The sequence below is a fragment of the Tympanuchus pallidicinctus genome, unplaced genomic scaffold, assembly GCF_026119805.1.
Source record: "Tympanuchus pallidicinctus isolate F22 unplaced genomic scaffold, pur_lepc_1.0 scaffold26, whole genome shotgun sequence".
NCBI lineage: Eukaryota > Metazoa > Chordata > Aves > Galliformes > Phasianidae > Tympanuchus > Tympanuchus pallidicinctus.
In genome coordinates this window covers 12,165,840-12,187,266 of record NW_026294743.1, presented here as the reverse complement: position 1 = coordinate 12,187,266, position 21,427 = coordinate 12,165,840, and the positions used below count along the sequence as shown (strand labels likewise).

General features: G+C 37.5%; 1 protein-coding gene across 3 annotated transcripts in view; it reads left to right on the top strand.

Annotated features, from left to right (window-relative positions):
* The window catches only part of PDGFC (platelet derived growth factor C), a 111,671-nt gene extending 90,709 nt beyond the window's left edge, over positions 1-20,962 (top strand). For 2 of the 3 annotated variants that reach the window (XM_052690404.1, XM_052690406.1), the window contains exons 4-6: positions 12,454-12,661; positions 18,504-18,721; positions 19,320-20,962. In XM_052690404.1, coding sequence (XP_052546364.1) covers positions 12,454-12,661; positions 18,504-18,721; positions 19,320-19,436 — 543 coding nt within the window. In that variant the 3' untranslated portion in view covers positions 19,437-20,962. The remainder of the gene's footprint in view (positions 1-12,453; positions 12,662-18,503; positions 18,722-19,319) is intronic. The other variant, XM_052690405.1, reaches the window with a different exon arrangement.
* The last annotated feature ends 465 nt before the right edge of the window (positions 20,963-21,427 follow it).

Here is a 21,427-nt window from a genome sequence, read left to right as displayed (position 1 = left end):
TCCAACCACTTCCTAGATTGCAATGAATAGCAGCCCATGAAGCCACAGTTCATGAAAGCTTGGAAAACCACATTTTTTGATGTCTGTATTCTGTAATCACTTCCATGTATTCCCCATGAAATCACCAGCAACGCACAGTATTCTTGATTCAATGAACAGGAAAGGAGGCTGAGGAAGAAAACGTTTTAAATCTAAACAAACTCCAGCAAAACAAAATAGAAGCTGAAAAGCATGTGTAAGTGTATGAATACTCATTTTCAAATAGATATTTTCAACAACTTTATAAAATGGGAACATGAAAAGTTAAGGAAATGCTGACGCTCTGCAGAAGGATTAACAGATTTTCCTAAAATTATGCGTTTGGGATAACAAAGCAAAATGAAACAACAAGAACTTGCTGTGTTTAGGTGATGATAAGGTAAAGAATGCTCTGAAAAAGAGTAGGATTGGTGCAGTGTCAGCTTTTTCTTGTGCTGATAACTGGATCTGAGCTTGTAGCTTTACAAGCAGGATGAGTGCGCGAGAACAGAGAGCTACACTGGAAACAGCAACTCTGCACACAGATGAGATCCCTTGGAGGTGGTGCTGGCAGTTGTGGCTGCCATAAGCGATAACCCAAAATAGCCTCTTGGAAAATATTGTAGGGAAAATTAATGGGCTGATTAAAAAAAAAAGTCACCATGATTTTTCCATCATTTTTGATAGAGAGTGCCAGCCTTACTCATGCTATGTCAGCAAGCTTCAATTAAAAATAATATAAAAGACATGATCTAGTTGACCATATCAGTTGGAGATAATTCAACCACAGCTGTGGAGGAGACAGTGTTATAACCAAACTTGTCAGGCTTCATGAAAGCTGCTTGATTTACTTGCAGTCCTCAGGAGAATCAGACCTTGCCATGAAACACAGTGGATTTGTCCATACTGTGAGCTTATTACTCGGCAGTTTTCTTTTCCTTCTTTGTTTGTACGTAAAAAGGAAAGGGATGGGAAAGAATTGTGTGTACAAGGTAGGAATATATTACTGCATTGTAGTAAAAATAATTAAACTGCTTGTTGCAGCGATTATGATTTTTTAAATAATAAGAAGATGCAGACTGAGGCATGCAGCGTCTTAAAATGTAACCTGTTCTTATTTAATGGATTTGTTCATGCTGTAAGCAGCACAACATTTCATGGGAGACTACTTGAAATAGAATGAAGCGCTCTGCTTTCAAACCGTCCTTGAAGGCTCCATTTTAAATAGCAGCCACAGAGATTGAAAAGTGGAGCATGGCAGAAATGTGTCTACTTTTATTTTACAGCCAATGGTAAAACCATCTTGTTAAGTGGGTTATATTGCACACTATTTCGGGGCTTCAAAGAAATTGTAAATGATACTGCCAAAGGAACTTCTGCTGCACCAGAATAAGCAACTTTTGTCAAAAACCTGTTCCTCTAAAGGCCTGGTTGTAACATCTGACTGCCTAGTTTTCGTCAAGAGAAAGCAACTGAAGTAAACTCCAAAATAGGAAGTAGTTTTATTAATTTCCATTTTCTCGTGTGAATAAGGGCTTCTGGGCTAACCTGCAAACAAAACTGTCTATTTTTTTCTGGATATTCCATATTTAGGCATACAGTCATTCAGTTATCATGTCTTATTACAATAATAATATAGTAAATCTTAAGGGTTAGAAAGGGTACCAATGAAGAAACAGTCGCTGAGGGAGTATTAGAGCTTACTTATGCATGCAGAAGAGTTTGTGCTGTATCAAGTCAACACAGCAGGTAGCGAAATGATTTAACATTCATTTCCAGAATTCAGAATGCTCCTCAGCATGATCTTACATGGTGAGGTAGCTGGATAACTGCTGTGTAATGCAATTGCAAAAGTGCAGAGTTGAAAGGGGATTCGGTAGGGTATTTCTGAGCCATCGTCCCGCTCCAAGAAAGGATTAGAGTTTATTCTTGCTAGATATCTGTACAGTTCCTGAAGTTCAGGGACAAAGATTTCACAGACCTTGATCATCTGTTGCACTGCTTAACATAGTATGCATTTTTTTCCTGTGATTGATGGACTGGGGAACAGCTGATCATCTGTTGCTCTACTACATGCTATTGCATCTCCTGTCAGTCTAGGTTAAAAAAAAAAACTTGTATTGCTCAATTTTATCATGGTTTGTGTTTTCTTTCTCTTCTTGATTTTTCTCTGAGTGTCCTCTGTCTGCCTGTATCTTAAAAGTGCTGGAGGTAAAAACAAAGCACTTTAGCTGATACCTTTCTAGCAGCTCAGTAGCCTAGCAGTATGTTCTGAGTGCATCTGCCTGAGATTTGTCTTCTTCTGAACAGGATCATGTTGCCTCCCATCCAATTTTTGGTCTCCTGTATCTCTATTTGAGTGCTTATGATTTTGAACTGTTTTTAACTCTTTCCTCTTACATGGATTTGGAATATGTGTTTTCTAAATTTCTCCCATTCATTTTGTCTGTTAGTTCTTGTATAATCTCCTAATCTATGCTATTGTGCATCATTTATCATTATATATATGTGTGAAATTATATTGAAGTCACATGAGATGGGAATTAGGAGATAAAGAGAGCAGAAAATGCAAAGGTAAGAGAAATCCAGCTGGACATTAAGAGTATGTTAGAACATTATGGCTAACACTACAGGACAGTAGAAGCTAGCTCACGTATCTGAAGTCTGGCTTTTTCAATCAGGGTGAGAATCTCTTTGTGGGTGATGGTGTCATAGCCTTTGCCTATGGATAGACGGTCACTGGGTTATGATATGTATGTTATACACAAAGCAAATGTATAGAAATAACTTCTCATCATAGATCTTAACATAGTAAATTTCCAGCATGTTTGAGGATGCTAAGGAATGGATACACAAGGTCAGGTTCCTTTCTCTCAGAGCGGTGTTTTATTCAAAGACTTTCTACCCTCGAGGCAGGACAAGCTATGATTTGCAATATCTGCTGCACAGGAATTTGGGGCGTGCTCCTTTTATTGTGATATGAAATGAACAGAAATCTGTTGTGGAATGCAATTTAGCATGTATTCCAGAGGAGCACCTTAAAATTGCACATGCTGTAGAAGGCATTTTCATTGCCCTGCCAAATACACTTTCCAGTTGTGATAAACAGTCGTTCCTAATGTTTAACATTTGATGAACTCACCTATGAGCTTACTGGGAAAAGTAAACGTTTTTGTAACAGCTATCCATTTCCAGTACCTGGAGGGAACTTAGAGCACTTCATTACCTGACTCCAAACACTGGCTGTTTTTCTATTTTTTAAAGTATTTTTTAAAAAGTATTTGACAGAAATGGTTAATTAAAAAAACAGAAAAAGAAAAAGAAAACGACCCACAAACATGATGCCTTTGCATTATGATTGAACATGTGCCCTGTCAGAGAAGTGCATTCATCAACTTATGGCTGTTCAGAACAGCTGCGCTTGTGTTAACTGTTTATTGCTTATAAACTACTGTCTGTCAAGCAAGAAATAGAGCTTTGTGTATAGAACCAAAAAAATCCTTCTGTAAATCATAAACGTACCTGATGCAAGTGTGCTTTCTGTATGAATTTTGTGTGTGTCTGTCAAAGAGGTCATTAGTAATTATGGTAACCCAATTTGCAGTAAGATTTGAGGTAATATTTCTTACATTATAGGCAAATGTTCACTGCAATCTTGTGATTCTGGGAATTTTTTGCACTGACTCGTTTGTACACTGAAGCTCTTACATTACTGCTTGTCCAGCAATGAATCTTCTCTATTTAGAGGATAAATTCACATTTTAAGCATAATTTGGATTGCTCTCTTGCAAATCTTCTCTTAACTGAAGTGTAAGCTTTTCCACATTTCAGTCTACAACAGATACAGTAAAATTCAGCTGAATATTGAAGCCAAAGCTCTCTGTGCACTAAATTTGACTTTTGGTCTGAACTATGAAAGAAGAATTCATCCATAATGAGATTCTAGTGCACATGAGAATCTCTCAGCATTTGATATATAATATAGTTTATAAGACTTCTCTTCTAGGAAGGAATTGCAAGTGTAAGATGGCATTCAGCAAAATAGAACATTCCAGAAAATATTATGTAATGAACGAAAATACACCAAGTGTTTTTTGTAAGGGTTATTATAAGGGTTTATTACAAGGGTACCAGTGGTTTACAAAGGGTTTATTTATTCAAGTGTTGAAAAACTCTTCTTATCTGGCTCTCTACTCTTGCATGCATTCAAGTATCTTTGTATGGCTATGAAATAATACTCTTCTGTGAAGTGTTATTGCTCTTATAAAGAGTCACAAAGTATCCTACTGTCTTAATTACTACTGGAACACAAAAGAAAAAGCCAGTTATCACTCAAGTCTATATTTGAAATATAAAAGGTGATAATGGATTGAAGCTACAAAGCAATGAAATGGGGAAGTAATTTTGGAAAGGTCTCTGGAGAGTTCTGCTTGAGATCCTCAGTGAAACAAAATGAGAAGGCAGTGTATTTGTTGGAAAACACAACAAGCAATCAGTAGAATTCTACACCAGGACTGGTACGGTTGGTCTTTGTCACAGTGAGAGATGACAGCTATGAAACAACAAATTGTAAATGTTCTTCAATACAGTGACAAGTGCTTTGTGTGGAAAGGAAGAGCAAGTTGGTAAAACAGGGAGGACGGAGTTATCGTTCAGGAAAATAGTGTTTGTTTTCAAAAGTTAGCGTCCAGGAAGCAGGCATCATAGCAGCTGACATCAGTAGTTAACACTCTACCATGGAAAAGATGTTTATTGAAGCAGAAAACTGCTGATATATCCTATAGGTGGTTCAGCCAAATTTAGCAAGGATACAAAGGATACAAACTTGCTCACTCTTTTAACACATTAAAATGATTAATTGCAGATCTTGATTTGTACTGGAAAAAATAATGTTCTATGAATTTAAAGAAAACTTTATCAGACTTAGAGACTTATCCCCATGCTGTAAGCAGCAGGTATGTTGCAGGACTTTCTCCAAGCAAAGATTCTGTGAAACCGTGGTTAGAGAAAGTGTACTTCAGAAAATTGTTTTGGGACTTCGTTTTGTGTATACATAATCTAATTTCAGTTGTTTTCTGCAGATATTTTGTACGTATAGCCTATTCACCTGATATTCTAATCAGGTTATGACCATGTAGTTACAGCTTAAAAAATGAATGTATACAGTGCGTATCTCAAAATCTTGTTGTATTAAGGGATGTGGTTTAGTGGGGAAATATTGGTGGCAGATGGACAGCTGGATTAGATAATCTTGGAGGTCTTTTCCAACCTTGGTGATTCTGTGGAGTCCATTCATTTTTAATATGACAGAAACATACATCACACGTGGTCAGGATCTGGAAGGAGCTGTGCATGACCTCAGTATACTGGTAGTCCAGGGCACAGCCTATCACAGATACAGGAATGGCTATGCAGACATTGTGGCTTCCCCCCCATCCACCATCATTACTCTTTGTAATGTGTATAGATGTATCTGTATTGCCCGTTGTCTGAATTAGACTCAGGTTTGTTTGTTTGTTTTTATTGTGTTCTCAAAGAATACAAGAACGACAATTATCAACTAGATTTTAGCTCCTAAGTTGCAGTTATAGTCCTGCACTTACAGGAGGCAAGTGCATATCTAGTTCATTTTAAATGTGCTGCACATTTGGTTCCAAGCCTCTTGGAAGTTCAGAAATGAGAATATTCTGTAGTAGTTACTGGGATATAGAAGATAGAGTTACTTTTTCTTTTGGTAAATGGGGTGGGGAGAGCTTGCTCTGCATTTCATTTCAAGTCTTATTTAGAAGAGAGAGATTTCTAAACAAGAAGATAGTGCTCATTAAGGATTATGGTTTTGGATGTAGTTATGGTTTAGATATTATTAGATATTCCACAAACGTACTTTATAGGAATCAAAGCCCAGAGATTGCATTCCTGAAGTTAGTTTGAGTACCTAAATTAACCTGAAAACAGCAACAAAAAGAATGTTTCTGATGGATGGACTGCCACTGAAAACTGACTTATTGATTTTATTTTGGAACTTCCTTTGTCACAGAGGTATTTGTCATAACTTTTCTATACTACCAAGCCCAATTCATTGCTTGCTTTTAAATGAAGCGTGGAGTATGGAAGGCCTTGTTGTCAATACGGTACTGTGAGCATTAGTTTTCTTTTTACCACCTTCTAATTTTCTAAATGAATCCTGTGGGGGACCACAAGAAAAAGTGAAATGTATTTTCATACAGATATGAACATGCAAAAGCATACATGTCAGTATAGGTCATTAACTTTTACAGTTTATTTGAAAATGGCTCGTGAAATTATTGCTGCAAATATCATCTTCTGAGAATTAGTGAAGTTGTTCTAAATAGGTGTCAGTTCTGGCTTCAGATGAGTAATTCTCACCAGTATTTTTCAATGGGTGTGACGGTGCACAGGCTTCAGGCAAAAAGCTGTGATTTGCAGGAAGAAATCTGATGATTAGTGACATCCTGTGCAATTTTCTTGCTGCCAATTTCCTTGAGAACATCTCCCAGTTGTTTCCAGCACAATTAGAATTCTGTGAACTGCACGGAAAGTCTGGTTGGGGGAATATTTAGAATATTTCTGGATGTATTTTATCTCAGCACTGTCAGGTAGCCTGAGGAAATGATAGGCTGTTCCCAACACTACTCTTACATGTCATTAATTCTTTATTAATATCTGTGACAGGCAAAGACAGAAAGGAAGCAACGCATTCACATTCCCTTGTAACCTTTCTCCTGTTGGGGATTACAGGCAGAAGAGCAGAAATTCTATACAACTTGGGAAGGGTCTTTAAAAAATAAGAGATGTAGAGTTTAGAAAACTGTCTCTGGCTTCAAGATGTAAGTTACTGCAAGGACATGGATGCTAAGAAAGTAAGGTCATTGATGAGATAACAGGAAAATCCTGGATGCATACAAAGGGAGGCTTAGATAAGAAAAAAATCAGGGAGTATGCAAAAGGCAGAGAGCTGGAGGCTCCATGAGAAATAGTCATTTGACTGGCAGGAGTTGCATCCCAGCAGCAAGGATAGCTGAACAACGTGCATGTTTTTACTTCAGTGCCACTAAAGCCTATTTTATCATCCTTGCTGCTGTGATAGGAACTTCAGCAACAGAGGCAAGTTCTGCAGTGGATGGGAACAGTGCTGGCCTTCCTGGCTTACATCTCTGTCACTTGCAAGGAAACACTCTTGCTTTATTTAAAAGCCTTATGGCTTTGGCAGCCTAAATTGATTATCTGTCTTTGCTCCTTCTGTTTTTCCACTTCATTGCCAGAGGCAGGAGAAACAGATCCTAGAATCTAGTTCATCTGCTTTGGCGGTTGCCCACAGTCTGAACCACAGAGCAACTTCACTTCCTTCTAACGTCTCTCTCTTGAGGAGATCTGCCATTCTGTGTAGCAGTGGCCCAGAAAGTGTGAGTCTTTGGAAGTTACAGGCTTCCTCAGGTGGATTAGCATTTTGTGCGTAAGTAAGTTGGTGCTTGTAAGTAGGTGATGATTTGTTGAGGCTTTTAAGAGTCATTATTGCATCTGTTAATTGGAGAAAAGAGCTACTGTGATGCCAAGAAGCTTCTATGTCCTCAGGGTAAACTCCTTCTGAGCTGGATATCTGCTCTTCCTCATAGATTCTAAAGAGGCTGATAAGAGGGCTACCTATAAAAGTACAAAATTGGCTTTCTTCATTGTGTTACAATAATGTACATGTGCTTTTAATTTCAACAGCATACCTCCAAATCTATTATTTTATCATAATGGTAATAAAGCTGTAAGAATACCTGATTAGAAGAAATCTTTCAAATTTCTTTCTATTTCTAATCTTTGTGGAGGAGAGGAGTCCCCTTAGTTTGGTTGATTGATTGATTTTTGGTTACAAAAGTGCCTTCTTGCTCGATGAAACCACACCGATATTTAATAGTTTCTCCAAACTCTGCCAGCTGATGAATGAGTTTTCACTCAAAAACATCTTGACAATGTTTTCTTCAGGACAGTTGTAAATGTGCTGTCATGCCAGGTATTTGACTCACTGGTTTTTGTTGTTCCAGTCTTAACTCAGTCATTGCATTATTAAATGTGGAATTCATCACTGTTGGCAGCAGCGCACGAAGAAGATTACATCTTTCTTCTCTTTTAACTGGAAGGGGGTAGTGTCAGTACCTTGATAGTCAGAAAGGCAGGAGCAAAAGGTAAGCTTTGCTTAGATTGCAGTTGTGCTTATGAGTTTATATTGTGTAGTTGGTAGGCGAGTGCTGTTTTGCTCTGAATAGTTGATCCTTGGATCAGGATCTGTGCAAGAGAACAGACGGATAGCAAAATGCTGTCTCACATCCAAAGTTTTACTCTTCATACTTACGTATTCTTCAGATAAACTATTAATATAATGTTTATTGTATTCATTCTCTCATAGAGCTTATGATATCAAGGAATTGACATTTTGCTTATTTTACACATTTGATGTGGTCATGGTATGAAGATCCTGATGCCACAGTGAATCTGACAACGTTTGTCTTATTGGCCACTGTACTTTTGGTTGGGATGGTTTAGCTGTTGGAAATCTAGGCTGTGAACAAACATGGGGTTAAAGAAAAATGGAGAGGAGCAATGTTCTCTTTTAGAAAGATTAGCTCTTGTTAATGATGCAGCTGCATACACAGTCATGCTGATGCAACAAGGAGATGCTGCTGCTAGAAGCTTTGCACCAGGAAGCTGCAGCCTAAGTCAGATTCTCAGGATTGTACAGGAAATATGTCTCAGAGCAAGAAATGAATCAATCAAATGAATCAAAGAAATGAAGTCTTCGTTTGACTACAGACTACATTGTCCTTGGGTCTTATCTTCAACTAGGTAATTTCGTATTCATGTGTCGTAGTTTTTATTCAGATTTACTGCTTCACCAATGGGCACTTCCGTTGTCCCGTGTGTGTGTCAGACCCTTTCCCCTTTGGGAAAGAGGCTGGGTGGGAAGGCTTTGATTACCCCAGCAGGGCACCGCTACTATTCTGAGAACACAAACATGCATTTTACTCCCTAGATTTCTTCCTGAGTGCTGCTGTTATGTATAACCTCCAGGGCTGGATTGGTCTGTGAAGCCTTTGTATTATTTTCTTCTTTTTTTCCAAGCCCCTAAGTAAAACTGTAGCCTAAATTTGATCTCTTTGCTTGTCTTTAATGCTTGTGAACACCTCTGAGAATTTCTAGAAGGTATTTGTTTTGACAGAGTCAAGTACAAACACAGAAATATGATATAAAAAGACCTTCTGAAACCTCTGTTTGATCCAACACTGATTGCCATTCTTGGCTGTTCTGCAAGGCAGCAGAAATCCTAAGTTTTCTGCTCTGGTTTTAATCCTAAATCATTTTTATTAACACTAAATATACAACTATTTAGCTCTAACTTGTTTTTAAGCATCTTTATTCCTATTAAAGTAAGTTGAAGTTGTTTCCTGGACACAAAACTAAAATCCACTGAGTGTTTTGTTAATTGGAGGAGTCACATTGACATATGGAACTTGCTGAGGTAATTTTAATGGATTCCATTAATGTCTTAATGGAAATTACACCTCCTCATGCATAAAAAGGCTCAAGCCTAAAACATCAGTATTATTTGAGGATGCATGGAACAGAGAACGAGTTTGGAAAAACTGAGTGAAATTATATATTGATGAAATTCTGGTCAAAGGAAGAAGTATCAGTTTGCTGCTCTTTTCCATCCAAGAGATTTAACTTACAAATTAAGTAACACTTATTAGCAAAGAAGAGTAATGTGGAGTATAACTTTAATTGACATTTTTATTTAGGTTTATTGATTTGAGATTTCATTAAAATTATTATACATATGAATTACAACACAACTTTATGATATTGATTATCTATAATCTTTGATGTATGTTAACTATGGAATTTAAGTTGACTAAGAGATTATTGGAAAATACATAATTAATCTTGATTTCAATCACTTTATTCAGAAAGTTGTGCAATTCAGCTGTTTTGGTTACTTTTCTCCACGTTTTATTTTGCTATGAGAATGATTAGAAAGCGATGACAACTTTAATTGTGCTACTGTTGAGCACGATGATTCACCATCTCTTCATAACATTATAACTGGCAAATGCCTACTGAATCCAGAACAGCACTAATCAATGAATTCCAATGTGTGTATTGCTGGGTGTGCATATTCAAGATTGTGAAATGTAGAGGTAGCTTCTAGACAGACAGATTCTTATCTGGAGTCCATCTATTTCACTTGGAAGCAAAAGGTCTCAACAGAAGTCGGAAACCGAAGTACTTTCTCCTGTTAGAAACAAATAGAAGAACTTTTTTTCTGGTACTACTTCCACCATTTGAGGCTTAGTTTATTTTTTCCCTTAGCAAACTCCTCCGCCTTCAAACCAGGGAAGTTAACAAATACATCATTATGGCTAAAAACAGGAAGAAAAATTTTGTAATTTTTTTTTTTAACCATCTGAATTACAGTGTCACAGCACTATTTTGAAACTTGCTGAGTGGCGTGTTTTGCTAAGAGCAAATATTTAAATTATAGACCAGAATCTGTTGCCTTATTATCATAACCTAATAGATGGGTCAGTATGTTATTATTTTTATTATGGCCATTGGAGAGAAGAGGGAAAGAAATGCTTTGACTTTTAGAAATCCACATCCACCTGGAATGAGAAGTAACTACTTCACTCACTCTATTGGAAACAGAGCAAGAAAGGCAAAAGGAAAATACAGTAAAGTTAGCAATTAGTACATTAGATTTATATTCTCTGTTATCTTTACAAGGCTCCCTGTTAAAAAGCAGCGCAGGTCACTCTAGTGAGTGCCAGTTCTTGAAGATGGAGAGAGACAAAACCCTTGAAGCAAAAAATAGGAAGAGTAAGATGGATGCCTTCCTTTTTGCTGCCCTTCCAACCGCAGATACAGTTGAAGGCAAAAATATGTGTTTAATAGAATTGAGAGCATAGAAGGGAGGATGTAATTATTTGTGTGAAATATAGCTGTGCATTTATGTATTTTAGAAAATTTCTGCATAGTGTGTAGCATTACAAGAATTATTTTATTAAATATATTTTTTTCTGCCTGGCCAGACATTTCTGATTGATCTATTTCTATATTCCTTTTGTAAAGATAAAGAAATACAACTGATCTGTCATTACAGATGGAAAAAATGAAATTATGTTTGCATTTCACATTGCAGTAGTGAGAGGGCCATTTTGACACTACGTCTGCTGTATGTATATGTATGTATGCATATAGTGGCAATATCATAATGACATAAACTAGTGTAGATCTTATCCCATTTCCCTGCTGCACAACACTGACCACAAAGCATATTAGCTGATGCGCTGGCCTCTCTGGACAGCCTTTCTCAAAGCTTGAATGTGCTTATAGTGATATGTTCCCCAAATCTGACATGCACCACACTTGAATGTAGTGATACATATTATGCACTCAGCTTGCTGATTTCTTGTCTTTCCTGTCCTCTAATCAGATTCCAGTCCTTACTCTTACGTGGTCCAGAAAATTGCCTTAGTGCAGTGCTGTGGATTTGGTGTCTGTAGAGATGTCTGTGTATATAAAAACCTAAAGATGGTGTTGCAGAACTTCCTGCCTAGATTTCCCTTCTTGCCTTTTTTAAGTCTTTTGAAAATACAAATCAGTGCAAAATTTTTAAGCAGACTGTAGTGAGAACAAAATGAGAAGTCTCACTTTGTTTTAACTGCCTTCTACTGATAGCCCCGAACCAGCAAGTGCAAGTTTTGGAGTCATTTTGTGCTGCAGGAAAGTACAGTGGTTTTTTTCAGTGCTGAGTTTCAGTGTCTAAAATTTTTTTTAAAATCCTTGGGAATACCTTTTCTTTTTCTTAAGTAAAAGGCTTCTGTGTAGCTAGAAATACAATTTTTAGCACAATACATAACAACACTGCTGCTTTTTTGTTTGTTTGTTTATAGATGAGGACATGAATATTCGCTATCTTCGTAGTGGGGATGTTCAAATTTTACATTGAAAACTGGGAAGAAAAGGACTGTGGCTAAATTTTATAGGAAAGGCAACGTGTGAAATGTGTTTCTCCAGATTTCTATGAGGTTGCAGTAATTGCCTGTAATGGGGCCATATTTGCAAATCATGATGTTTCGAAAATCTTGTCCATCACTTAGTGAATTTCTTCGAAGAACAGGTATATGAACATGCTATCTTTAAGGCAAGGAATGTAAGAAATGGGAAAGCTGTCTGGTGGAAAGTTGTTTACACTTAGGGCTGGAGAATAATTAGGCACTTTTTGACTCTTGTCATTTGTCTTTTTGTGCACTGGAAACAAACTAGCTACGTATAAACTTTCCCAGCTATGTAACGTCTAAAGTACAACACTTCATCAAAGCAGATCCATTAAACCTCTGACTGGTACTCTTCTCTTGGCTTTGATTGCAGCACCACACAGAAGCACCTAGCCCACCATCGCTGCCCCCATCAGCTTTGCCATTAGATGTATTAAACAATGCTGTTGCTGGATTCAGTACTGTGGAAGAACTTATCCGGTACCTTGAACCAGATCGGTGGCAGCTGGATTTGGAAGACTTGTACAGGCCAACGTGGCAACTTCTTGGGAAGGCATATATTCATGGGAGAAAATCAAGAGGTAAATCACTCTTTTATTTGGCCTTGCAGCTTTCTACAGGTGTGCTTTCGTGGCAGTAAAAAGTAATTAAGAGTATTCATCACCTTGATTCCAAGAGAAGAATTGGAGATAATTGTTATTAGCTATCTTCACAATTATATTTTCTAGAAAAGAACAGTAGCTGAAGTCAGAAATTAAAGGAATTTAGCAGTATAAACTAACAAAGGAAAAAGTACTTGAAGCAGGTAAGGTACCTTACTTTAGGGAACTGGGAGCTCCTCATTTTCACAGAGTGGCAGGGTATCCTGGCTGAGTCACGTAACCTAACTCTCTGGATTTCTTTTTTTTATAAAGGGCAAAAACTTTCTGTTTTTTATAGACACACTTACTGTATCACAGGGTTGCTTCCTTAGATTGTGCCAGCATCTACACCATGTGAACTCGGTGCAGTTAGCTAAATGTCTCTTCCATAATACCTCATGAAATTCCTAAGTCCATGTCCAGTTTAAACATGGAGTTTTCAACTGCATTAATCAGATGTAAAATGGGCTATGTATATGTGGAGCTGTTTCTCATTCAGCAAATTATTTTCTTCCATCCAAATCTGGCCTTAATGAGTTTTTTCTCAACATATTGTCCAGATGCTGCCCTCAATTTTGTGTTTACGGATTCCATGTACCTAAAGGGATTCAATACCTAAAGGGAGCCTATAAACAGGAGAGGAGCCAACTCTTTACAAGGGTAGATAATGGCAGGACAAGGGGAAATGGTTTGAAGTTGAAGGAGGGAAGTTCTTACCAAGAGAGTGGTGAGGTGCTGGAACAGCTGCCCTGAGAGGCTGTGATGCCCCGTCCATCCCTGGAGGTGTTCAAGGCCAGGTTGGATGGGGCCCTGGGCAGCCTGGGCTGGTATGAAATGGGGAGGTTGATGGCCCTGCGTGTGGCAGGAGGGTTGGAGATTCATGATCCTTGAGGTCCCTTCCAACCCAAGCCGTTCTGTGATTCCACATGGAGGGATAACATAGTATCTCCTTCCTTGCCCATTACACAGTATGAAAATGGTGACCTACAGGAGTAACTGAATAGAGTCCTCTGTCAGTGAATTTAAACTAGATTGTCATCTGATCAGTCAGAAAAGGGAGGAGATGGAACTTTTCATAACTCAAATTTAAGTTTTTGATGGCTGATTTTTGGATCAGAGCCTAAAAACCAACCCTTCAACCTTACCTCTATTACTACAGATTGGCACACAAAGACTAAATCAAGAGTCAAAGAGGAAGAAGTCTCTTTAAAAGCTTCCAGCAGTGAACCATGTCTTTCAGATAGTCATTTAGCACTTGCCTAATTACTTGTCTAATTAAAGAGTTTCAGTATTTGCCAAATATATGCCATAAGCATTGAGTAAGTGGGAGAAAAAAAAAAGTAATTTGTGAAACCTTACATAAACTAAAATGCATGTGTTAGATAACATCTATGCAGAAAAAGGTGACTCTCTGCAAGACATATCTTTGAAAGAAATGATGACAGTAAATCTTTTAAGGACTTCTAATTAGATGCTGAAATAGATTTTTTCCACTGAATAAACATGTAACAGTATTGCCACATTCATCTTAAGGAGACCACCCTCAGACTGCATTACTGAGTGTGTAATGTAATAGCTTGGAGAAGAAAATGTGTCCAGTCGAGATGACACAACATTAACTGCTAGGTCTATTCAAGAGACATGGAAAACAAACTTTTTTTTTTTTTTTTTTAACTTTCCATTTAGTGGAAGGTTTGCTGTATTTCAAAATCTATTTAAGAAACGTTTGGGAATGTGCATAGCGTAAATGTTTTTATTGTTTGCTTGCTTTATTCTGTAGGGTTTTTTTCCCCCTCAAACTCTCAGATTCCATAGTTAGATAAATCTAAAATTAAATTGCTGTCCTGCTTTCGTAAGATAAAATATAAATGTAATTAAAAGTGTATGTTAGTTTGTGAAGAGTCTTTACTCCTACTTAACAATTCGTATGAAAAAACTATATGTTAACAACCTCAATTCCACAGAGCTTCTGTCTCTGATGGGTTTTTTTTTTTTTGGATAAAATGCTTCCAAAAACTAGCCAGGAAAAAAGAAACACTGAGTTCAGAGGCTTTGATGTCTCAATATAGTCCTAAATTCCTTTATAATATTAAACATACTTAAAAATAAAATACATATTGCTGTGCAAAAAAGTGATCCCATCACTTCCCACATAAATTTTTGTGTAATCATCAGGTCATATTCAGAAAGTTGCTTAAGAACAGTCATAATCCAACCATACAACTTTGTGGATACTTTTCAAATGTAAAAGTTATAAGTTTGTTTCTTTTTTTTTTTTCCTGTTATCCTTGTTTGCAGTTCAAAAATTGCATGGGAACCAGTTTTGTAAAAGCCCTGACCTATTATAGGAAACCACACTTCCAGGAATGCCTTAGAAACTGAAGGCTTGTAACCAACAGTGCTTAGAAACTGAAACCATTCTGCTCCTATCTGTGCTTACACACAAGTGTCCCAACGAGAATTTAAGATGCTAGACAGTTGCAATGCCAGCTGTAGAACATAGATATTTTCAGGCAGATGTGAACACAGAGTACTTCAGATGTTTGTACTAATAAAGGTGCACTTTAGAAACAGGTTTTACTGTAGGTTTTACCTGTATCTGTGTTTTTTCTCCATTTTTTTCCCCTTTTCACTGATTTTAGTTTTATATTATCTCCCATTCACATGCTACTACAGAACCTTCCATTCCTCCTGAGCTAGTGCTAAACAAAAGAACTTTGACTGTTGTGTCAAACATGATATATGAGTGGCAGCCAAGTTGAAAGAGTGTTTAAATGTTCACATTATAACAGGTACTGTAACTAAGTGCACTTGGGAAATCCACATAACCTTTTATTGTGGTTAAGTAAACACTTTTAAGGGAATATATACATTCTCTCATCTAGCTTCATGCCCACAGTGCGTTAAAATAAATTTTGGGCAGACAAATACTCTTTGAAAAAATAACAGCTTCATTCACACACTTCAAAGAAGTGATTATATAAGCACTAGATAAATTTGCCACAGACCTTTTAATGAAATTGAATTACATAAGGTAGGGCAAAGGTTCATGGTAAGGTATAATAGCAATATACCTTCATGCATTGTAAAGCATGGAAACCAAACATGGCATTTTTCATCTCTCCAGAACCCTGTTGTTACAGCAAAGCATACTGAAACTTTTTGGCCAAGTGCTGAATGATTTCTTGCAGAGAATCTTTTTAAATTTTTTGAGCCTGCACGTCTGAAGGGTTCAGCTCAAATTCACTCAGATTCTGTGGTAAAATGTACAATACACTTACTGCCCATGTTAGCACATAACTCCTTTCTCTATCCTGTAACTTCAGCTAGGACTAGGAGATGGCTGCATTCCTTTGCTGTTGAGAGTAGGCAGGAGTTATCAGGGAAGCTGAATGCCACACGGGCATCTCTCTCCTGTGGGTCAATGGTTTTGCTGGGAAAAAAAGCATCGGTGCCCGATTTCTGTTTTCAGCTTCTGAAGGGCCATCTGGCTGTGGTAGGATGCGTAAGTGCCTTCAAATTCAATGCAACAAGCCAAACTGTACCAAATTTCAGTCCTACTGGAAATCTTCCAGCATGAGCAGAACTATTTCTCTTGCATTTTAGGCATTTTATTCTCATTTTGACAATTCAGTTCTTGTGTGTTTGAAAGTGTAACCCGGGCAAGAAGTGTTAGATTCCTTTCCACAGTCCTCGATTAATGCAGGTAGACATGTCCACCCTCTGAATGACTCAGCCTGCAGCTATTAGCTGATCAGAAGACCTTAAACAATTTTTAATTCCTTGCAGCAAATCTCTCCCCACTAACTTTTGTCTCCATTCCTCTGCTCCCTTCTCAGCATTCTCCAAGGAATGTGCTTACAGTGTGGGAGGCAGGCTGGCATCCCGTCAGGAACTTTACTGGAGTTATTACACACTCCTGACTTTTAAAATCAGGTTGTTTATTTGGACCCTCCGTTAACCTGATAGTAAAGGAATGAAGTGCCCCAGCTTGGCACCCCCTGTAAACGTAAGCAGAGAAAAAGCTTCAGTGTGTTTAACTGACCCTTCACAGCAGTAAGGCCTGACTTAGGGATACCAGTGTATGGATATGGTCTGCGAAGGAAATATTTTAAGAAACACAGAATGAAATTGCTGCTCAGTATCTGTTTCTGAGGGAGAACTGGTGAGCATTGCTGCTGAGGAAGTGAATCTTCTAAATTCTCTTAATTTCCTACGTTTCAGTAGAGTTGAGGGGCAATATCTTGCCTTGGTAGACAGAAGATCTTGGTGATCTCTGGAGACTCCTTATATAAAAAAGAGTCTTATATAAGTTGGAAAAAAGGTATTTCTTTGTTGAACAATTCAGATCAGGAACACATTTCAACTTTATGTTGCAGGGTTTTTTAATTTACAAACTACTAGCAGTAAATATAAAAGATTTGTGAAGTAATGTTAACACTCTGATTTTTTAACTGTACTGGGATATTTTTTACTCCTAGTTTATATTTGAGTTAGCTCAAAAGCAGTTGGCTTGAAGCTCTGTGCTGCTTTTGAGTCTTCTATTACAACAGTCTCAAAAGCCATATTACCACAGGGTTTTAGTTATTTTGTTCAGAAGGATAAAATAATACTAACCAGTTGGAATATGTTCGTGAACTGAATGCTGCTGATATTCCTTAATGCTGGTAGGTTTGGAGAGAAGCAGCGTAGACAAAATATCCCAGAACATGATAATTACAGTCTGGCTTTTCTGAAAGAAATGAAATTAAATGGCTTTTCACCAAAGCAAAGAAAATGTATTAATTTTTTTTTTTTCCCTCTAAATCAGTCCTTGTTCTCCAGACTTAATTGCCTCTATTATTTCTTGGTTGGGCAGCTGAGGGGAACCTAAAGCAGTGTGCCCTGTGTCTGATCTTTTTGTGAGCTAGCTGTTTAACCATTGGCATAGTAGAGCTTTACTGTGATACAGTGGAACCAGATTATAGGAGAACAGGTGCCCTGCGTGAATAAATTTAACTTGCTCTTCAAGGTGGATGCCTGGAAAGAGTAACTATATTTAAAGGCACATCAAGTGAAAATGAGATTTAGGGAATCAGTAGAGATTTGTGATCCTCCCTGTTGAGGAAAGGCTGAGGGAGCTGAGTCTCTTTAGCTTGGAAGAGATTGAGGGATGACTCCATTAATGTTTATAAATATGTGAAGGGTGAGTGTCAGGAGGATGGAGCCAGGCTCTTCTCAGTGACACCCAATAATAGGACAAGGGGCAATGCGTACAAGCTGGAACATAAGAGGTTCCACATAAATAAGAGAAAAAACTTCTTCACAGTAAAGATAACAGAACACTGGAAAAGGCTGCCCAGAGAGGTTGTGTGATCTCCTCCTCTGGAGGCGTCCAAAATCCACCTGGATGCATTCCCATGTGACCTGATCTAGGTGTGCATGCTCCGGCAGGGGATTGGAATAGATGATCTTTTGAGGTCCCTTCCAATCCCTGACATTCTGAGGTTCTGTGATTCATATTTAAATTGCTATGGAGGAAGAGGGGACCTCTGAAAAATGGAATATACTGCAATTAGCCTTAATTGCTGTGAGCATTTTTCCAACCCGCTATTAATACGGGACAGCAACACTCAAACTCAGCGTGAGCAAAGGGAACTCCATCAGGATTGAAGTGGTAAAGCACTTATTGGAACAGAGCGGCCCAAGGCTTGCTTTGTCTAATTTGAACTAACACCTCCAGAGTTACAAAACAATTGGTGAGGGCTCCTGAACAAAGATCTTTCCATTTGTCTCTTTGCAGTGGTTGATCTCAACTTGCTAAAGGAGGAAGTGCGGCTGTACAGTTGCACCCCTCGCAACTTCTCAGTGTCACTGAGGGAGGAGCTGAAGAGAACTGACACCATTTTCTGGCCACTGTGTCTTCTGGTTAAGCGTTGTGGTGGAAACTGTGCCTGTTGTCATCAGAACTGCAATGAGTGCCAATGTATACCAACAAAAGTCACCAAAAAATACCACGAGGTAAGCACTTTTCTACATTTTCGTGTATGGAAGCCAGTATAAGAACTTCTTTTTACTATAGGAATTTTTTTTTAATATTGCACGTAGTGCACTCACAATAAATATATATATTTAAACCATTTTTAACAATATATCAAATTTAAAAAAAAATAATAACACATTCCTTGTTAAAATGCTTTTCTGTGAAACCGTTGAGTCATTTTTGAAGCCCTTGTTTACTAGTGCAGTTTGGGCACATGACATCCATACGTCCTTGTTCAGCTTTCTTCAGTTGTAAATACATACTCCATAGAAGAAGATATAAATATCTGTCCCATTTTCATTGTGATAAATTTATAACTAACAGTATTTATTGTAGAATTACCTGATAACTAAACTGCTTTAACTATATGTTTTAATAACTTTTGTGAAGGGTTTGGTGTAAAAGCCAAAGTAAAAATTAGTGAGTGGAATAAATGAAGAAATTCAGCTGAGAAAAGCCTATTTCTTTTAACGGTTTTCCTGCCATCCAGTGTGTTTCCAGTGCAGTCTAACTCATAGCCTAGGTGTGCGATGAAGTACGTGCTGTTCTGTTGATGCTTGACTTCTTCTCCTTCAGGTTCTTCAGCTGAAGCCAAGGAGTGGTGTCCGGGGACTGCATAAATCGCTGACAGATGTACCCTTGGAACACCACGAGGAGTGTGACTGTGTATGCAAAGGGAATACTGAAGGATAAACATGATTTAATTGTGCTGTTTTCTTTGAAGCACGTTCAATCCTTGCTGATTCTATTATGGGGCTTGTGCATTATCTCCTTCTGTAATCTCAGTTGTTTGCTTTGGGGAACTTCCATCTTCAAGATTTACAGTGAGCTCTAAAAAGAGGAGAAGCAAAACTGGGATTATGTGATGTATGACAGCTCTGTTTGGAGGCCCAGTGAAAGGATGGGAGAAAGGCATCAATGAGAGATGTAAAATACATGTGGTTTTTTTTTTGTCCCCTACAGTTTTCTTGACAATACATGGATTTATAATTTAGGAGTAAAAATAAAGTTAGAAGGCTCACATCATGGAGACTGGATCCTGCTGGCTGTTTCATTTCTACAGCTCCAGAACATCTGGCCTCTGGCTGAAAACATCTGAAATCTTCCTTTCTGTGTTCAACTACTCCTATGTACTCAAAGCATTCTCTGTTTTATAAGTTTGGTTTATACCAGACTGCCTTGTTCTGAATTAAACTTAATTTGTCTAACGCTGGTAGGAAAGACTGGATTTTTCCATGTGCTCTAGTAAAGCTCCTGCCTTTTAGAAAGAAGACTGGACAGTAACGTGAGCTAAGGAAGAAAACGTTGAAAAGAACAATGCATTTATTCTTAATACTATGGCCGATGATTTTTTGTTTGTTTGTTATTTTTATTGTGTACATTTTTATACTCTCCTTTTGACAATATAACTATTTGCTTTTCTAAACTTGTTAAATATATCTATTTTTACCAAAGGTATTTAATATTCTTTTTTATTACAATCTAGATCAACTATTTTTTAGTTTTATGAAACTTTAAAGACGGATTTGTACAGCTGGAGGAACATAGAAGAGATTACAATGGGATAGGAGCACTATATTTTTACTTTGTTGCTACACAGTGAAAAAGTACTTTTTTTTTTTTTTTTTAAACCTGCAAGCACAGTAATAATAAAAAGCTAATAAAAAGCTCAAAGCTTTGCTAGCTCCATGATACCGAATATACAAGAGATGGACATTACTATAAGTGGTTTCACAAGCTGATGTTAAAAATTCCCTCTCTCCATTCTAGCCTTTGTTCCAGTAGAAAAGAGATGAGCATAGATAGATGCATCGTGGCTTGTTTAACTCTTCAGTTTCTTTAAAGTAGGGTGATCTACAGTAAGTTCAAAGGCTTACAGCCTTCATGATGCATCATTGTCATGGGAAGGCAGCCTTGTTAATGTTGAAGTGTATGGTTTTCCACTGACATTTATCGCTGTTTAAATCCTGTTCACTCATGGGATTGTAGCATTCTTCAGTACAGCTAGATCAACTATGGTTTTGTTTCTTCTGTACTTTATATCCTCTAACCAATACACTTATCCCAACCTATTCAAATTGAAAAGAAAGCAGTAAAATATTTTGCTTGTAAAATGCTTTAACGTTATGCCTAGTTTATTTTATTTTTTTTTTTTACTATTGGATTTGCAGATTGTAATGAATCACCAAATAAAGTAATAATGCTAATTTTGGGAGAAATGTTTGTACGACTACGTATTTGTATCTGGTCAATACATAACAGAAGAAAGCAGGAAGGATTGTACTCTACTTCTTTTGCAGGTCATCAAAAAATGAAAGCCTCCTGTTACTGAGATTTCTGTTTGCTAAGTCGGTTCTGCTTAGCTGTAATTCTGAGGCAAAAAGAAAAAAGAAGAAAGAAATGTGATTGTATTCGTATGAACATTCAGAATGTTAAAAATTGAGTGGATTTGAAACCATCAAGTTGAAATAACATTTGCCACTTTTTCTGTCATGAAAATGAGTTCTGTTGAGAACGTGGGCATTTTTCACGTTGGTGTTAATTTCTGCTATCACTTCCAGCAAATTGTCAGGTGCAATCTGATTCTCTCAGCTGTTCTGTTTTGCCCAACCCTCAGTCACCTACAGAGCAAGACATGTCAATTGTAAATGCAGTATCCGATTATCCAGTCTGAATATTAACCC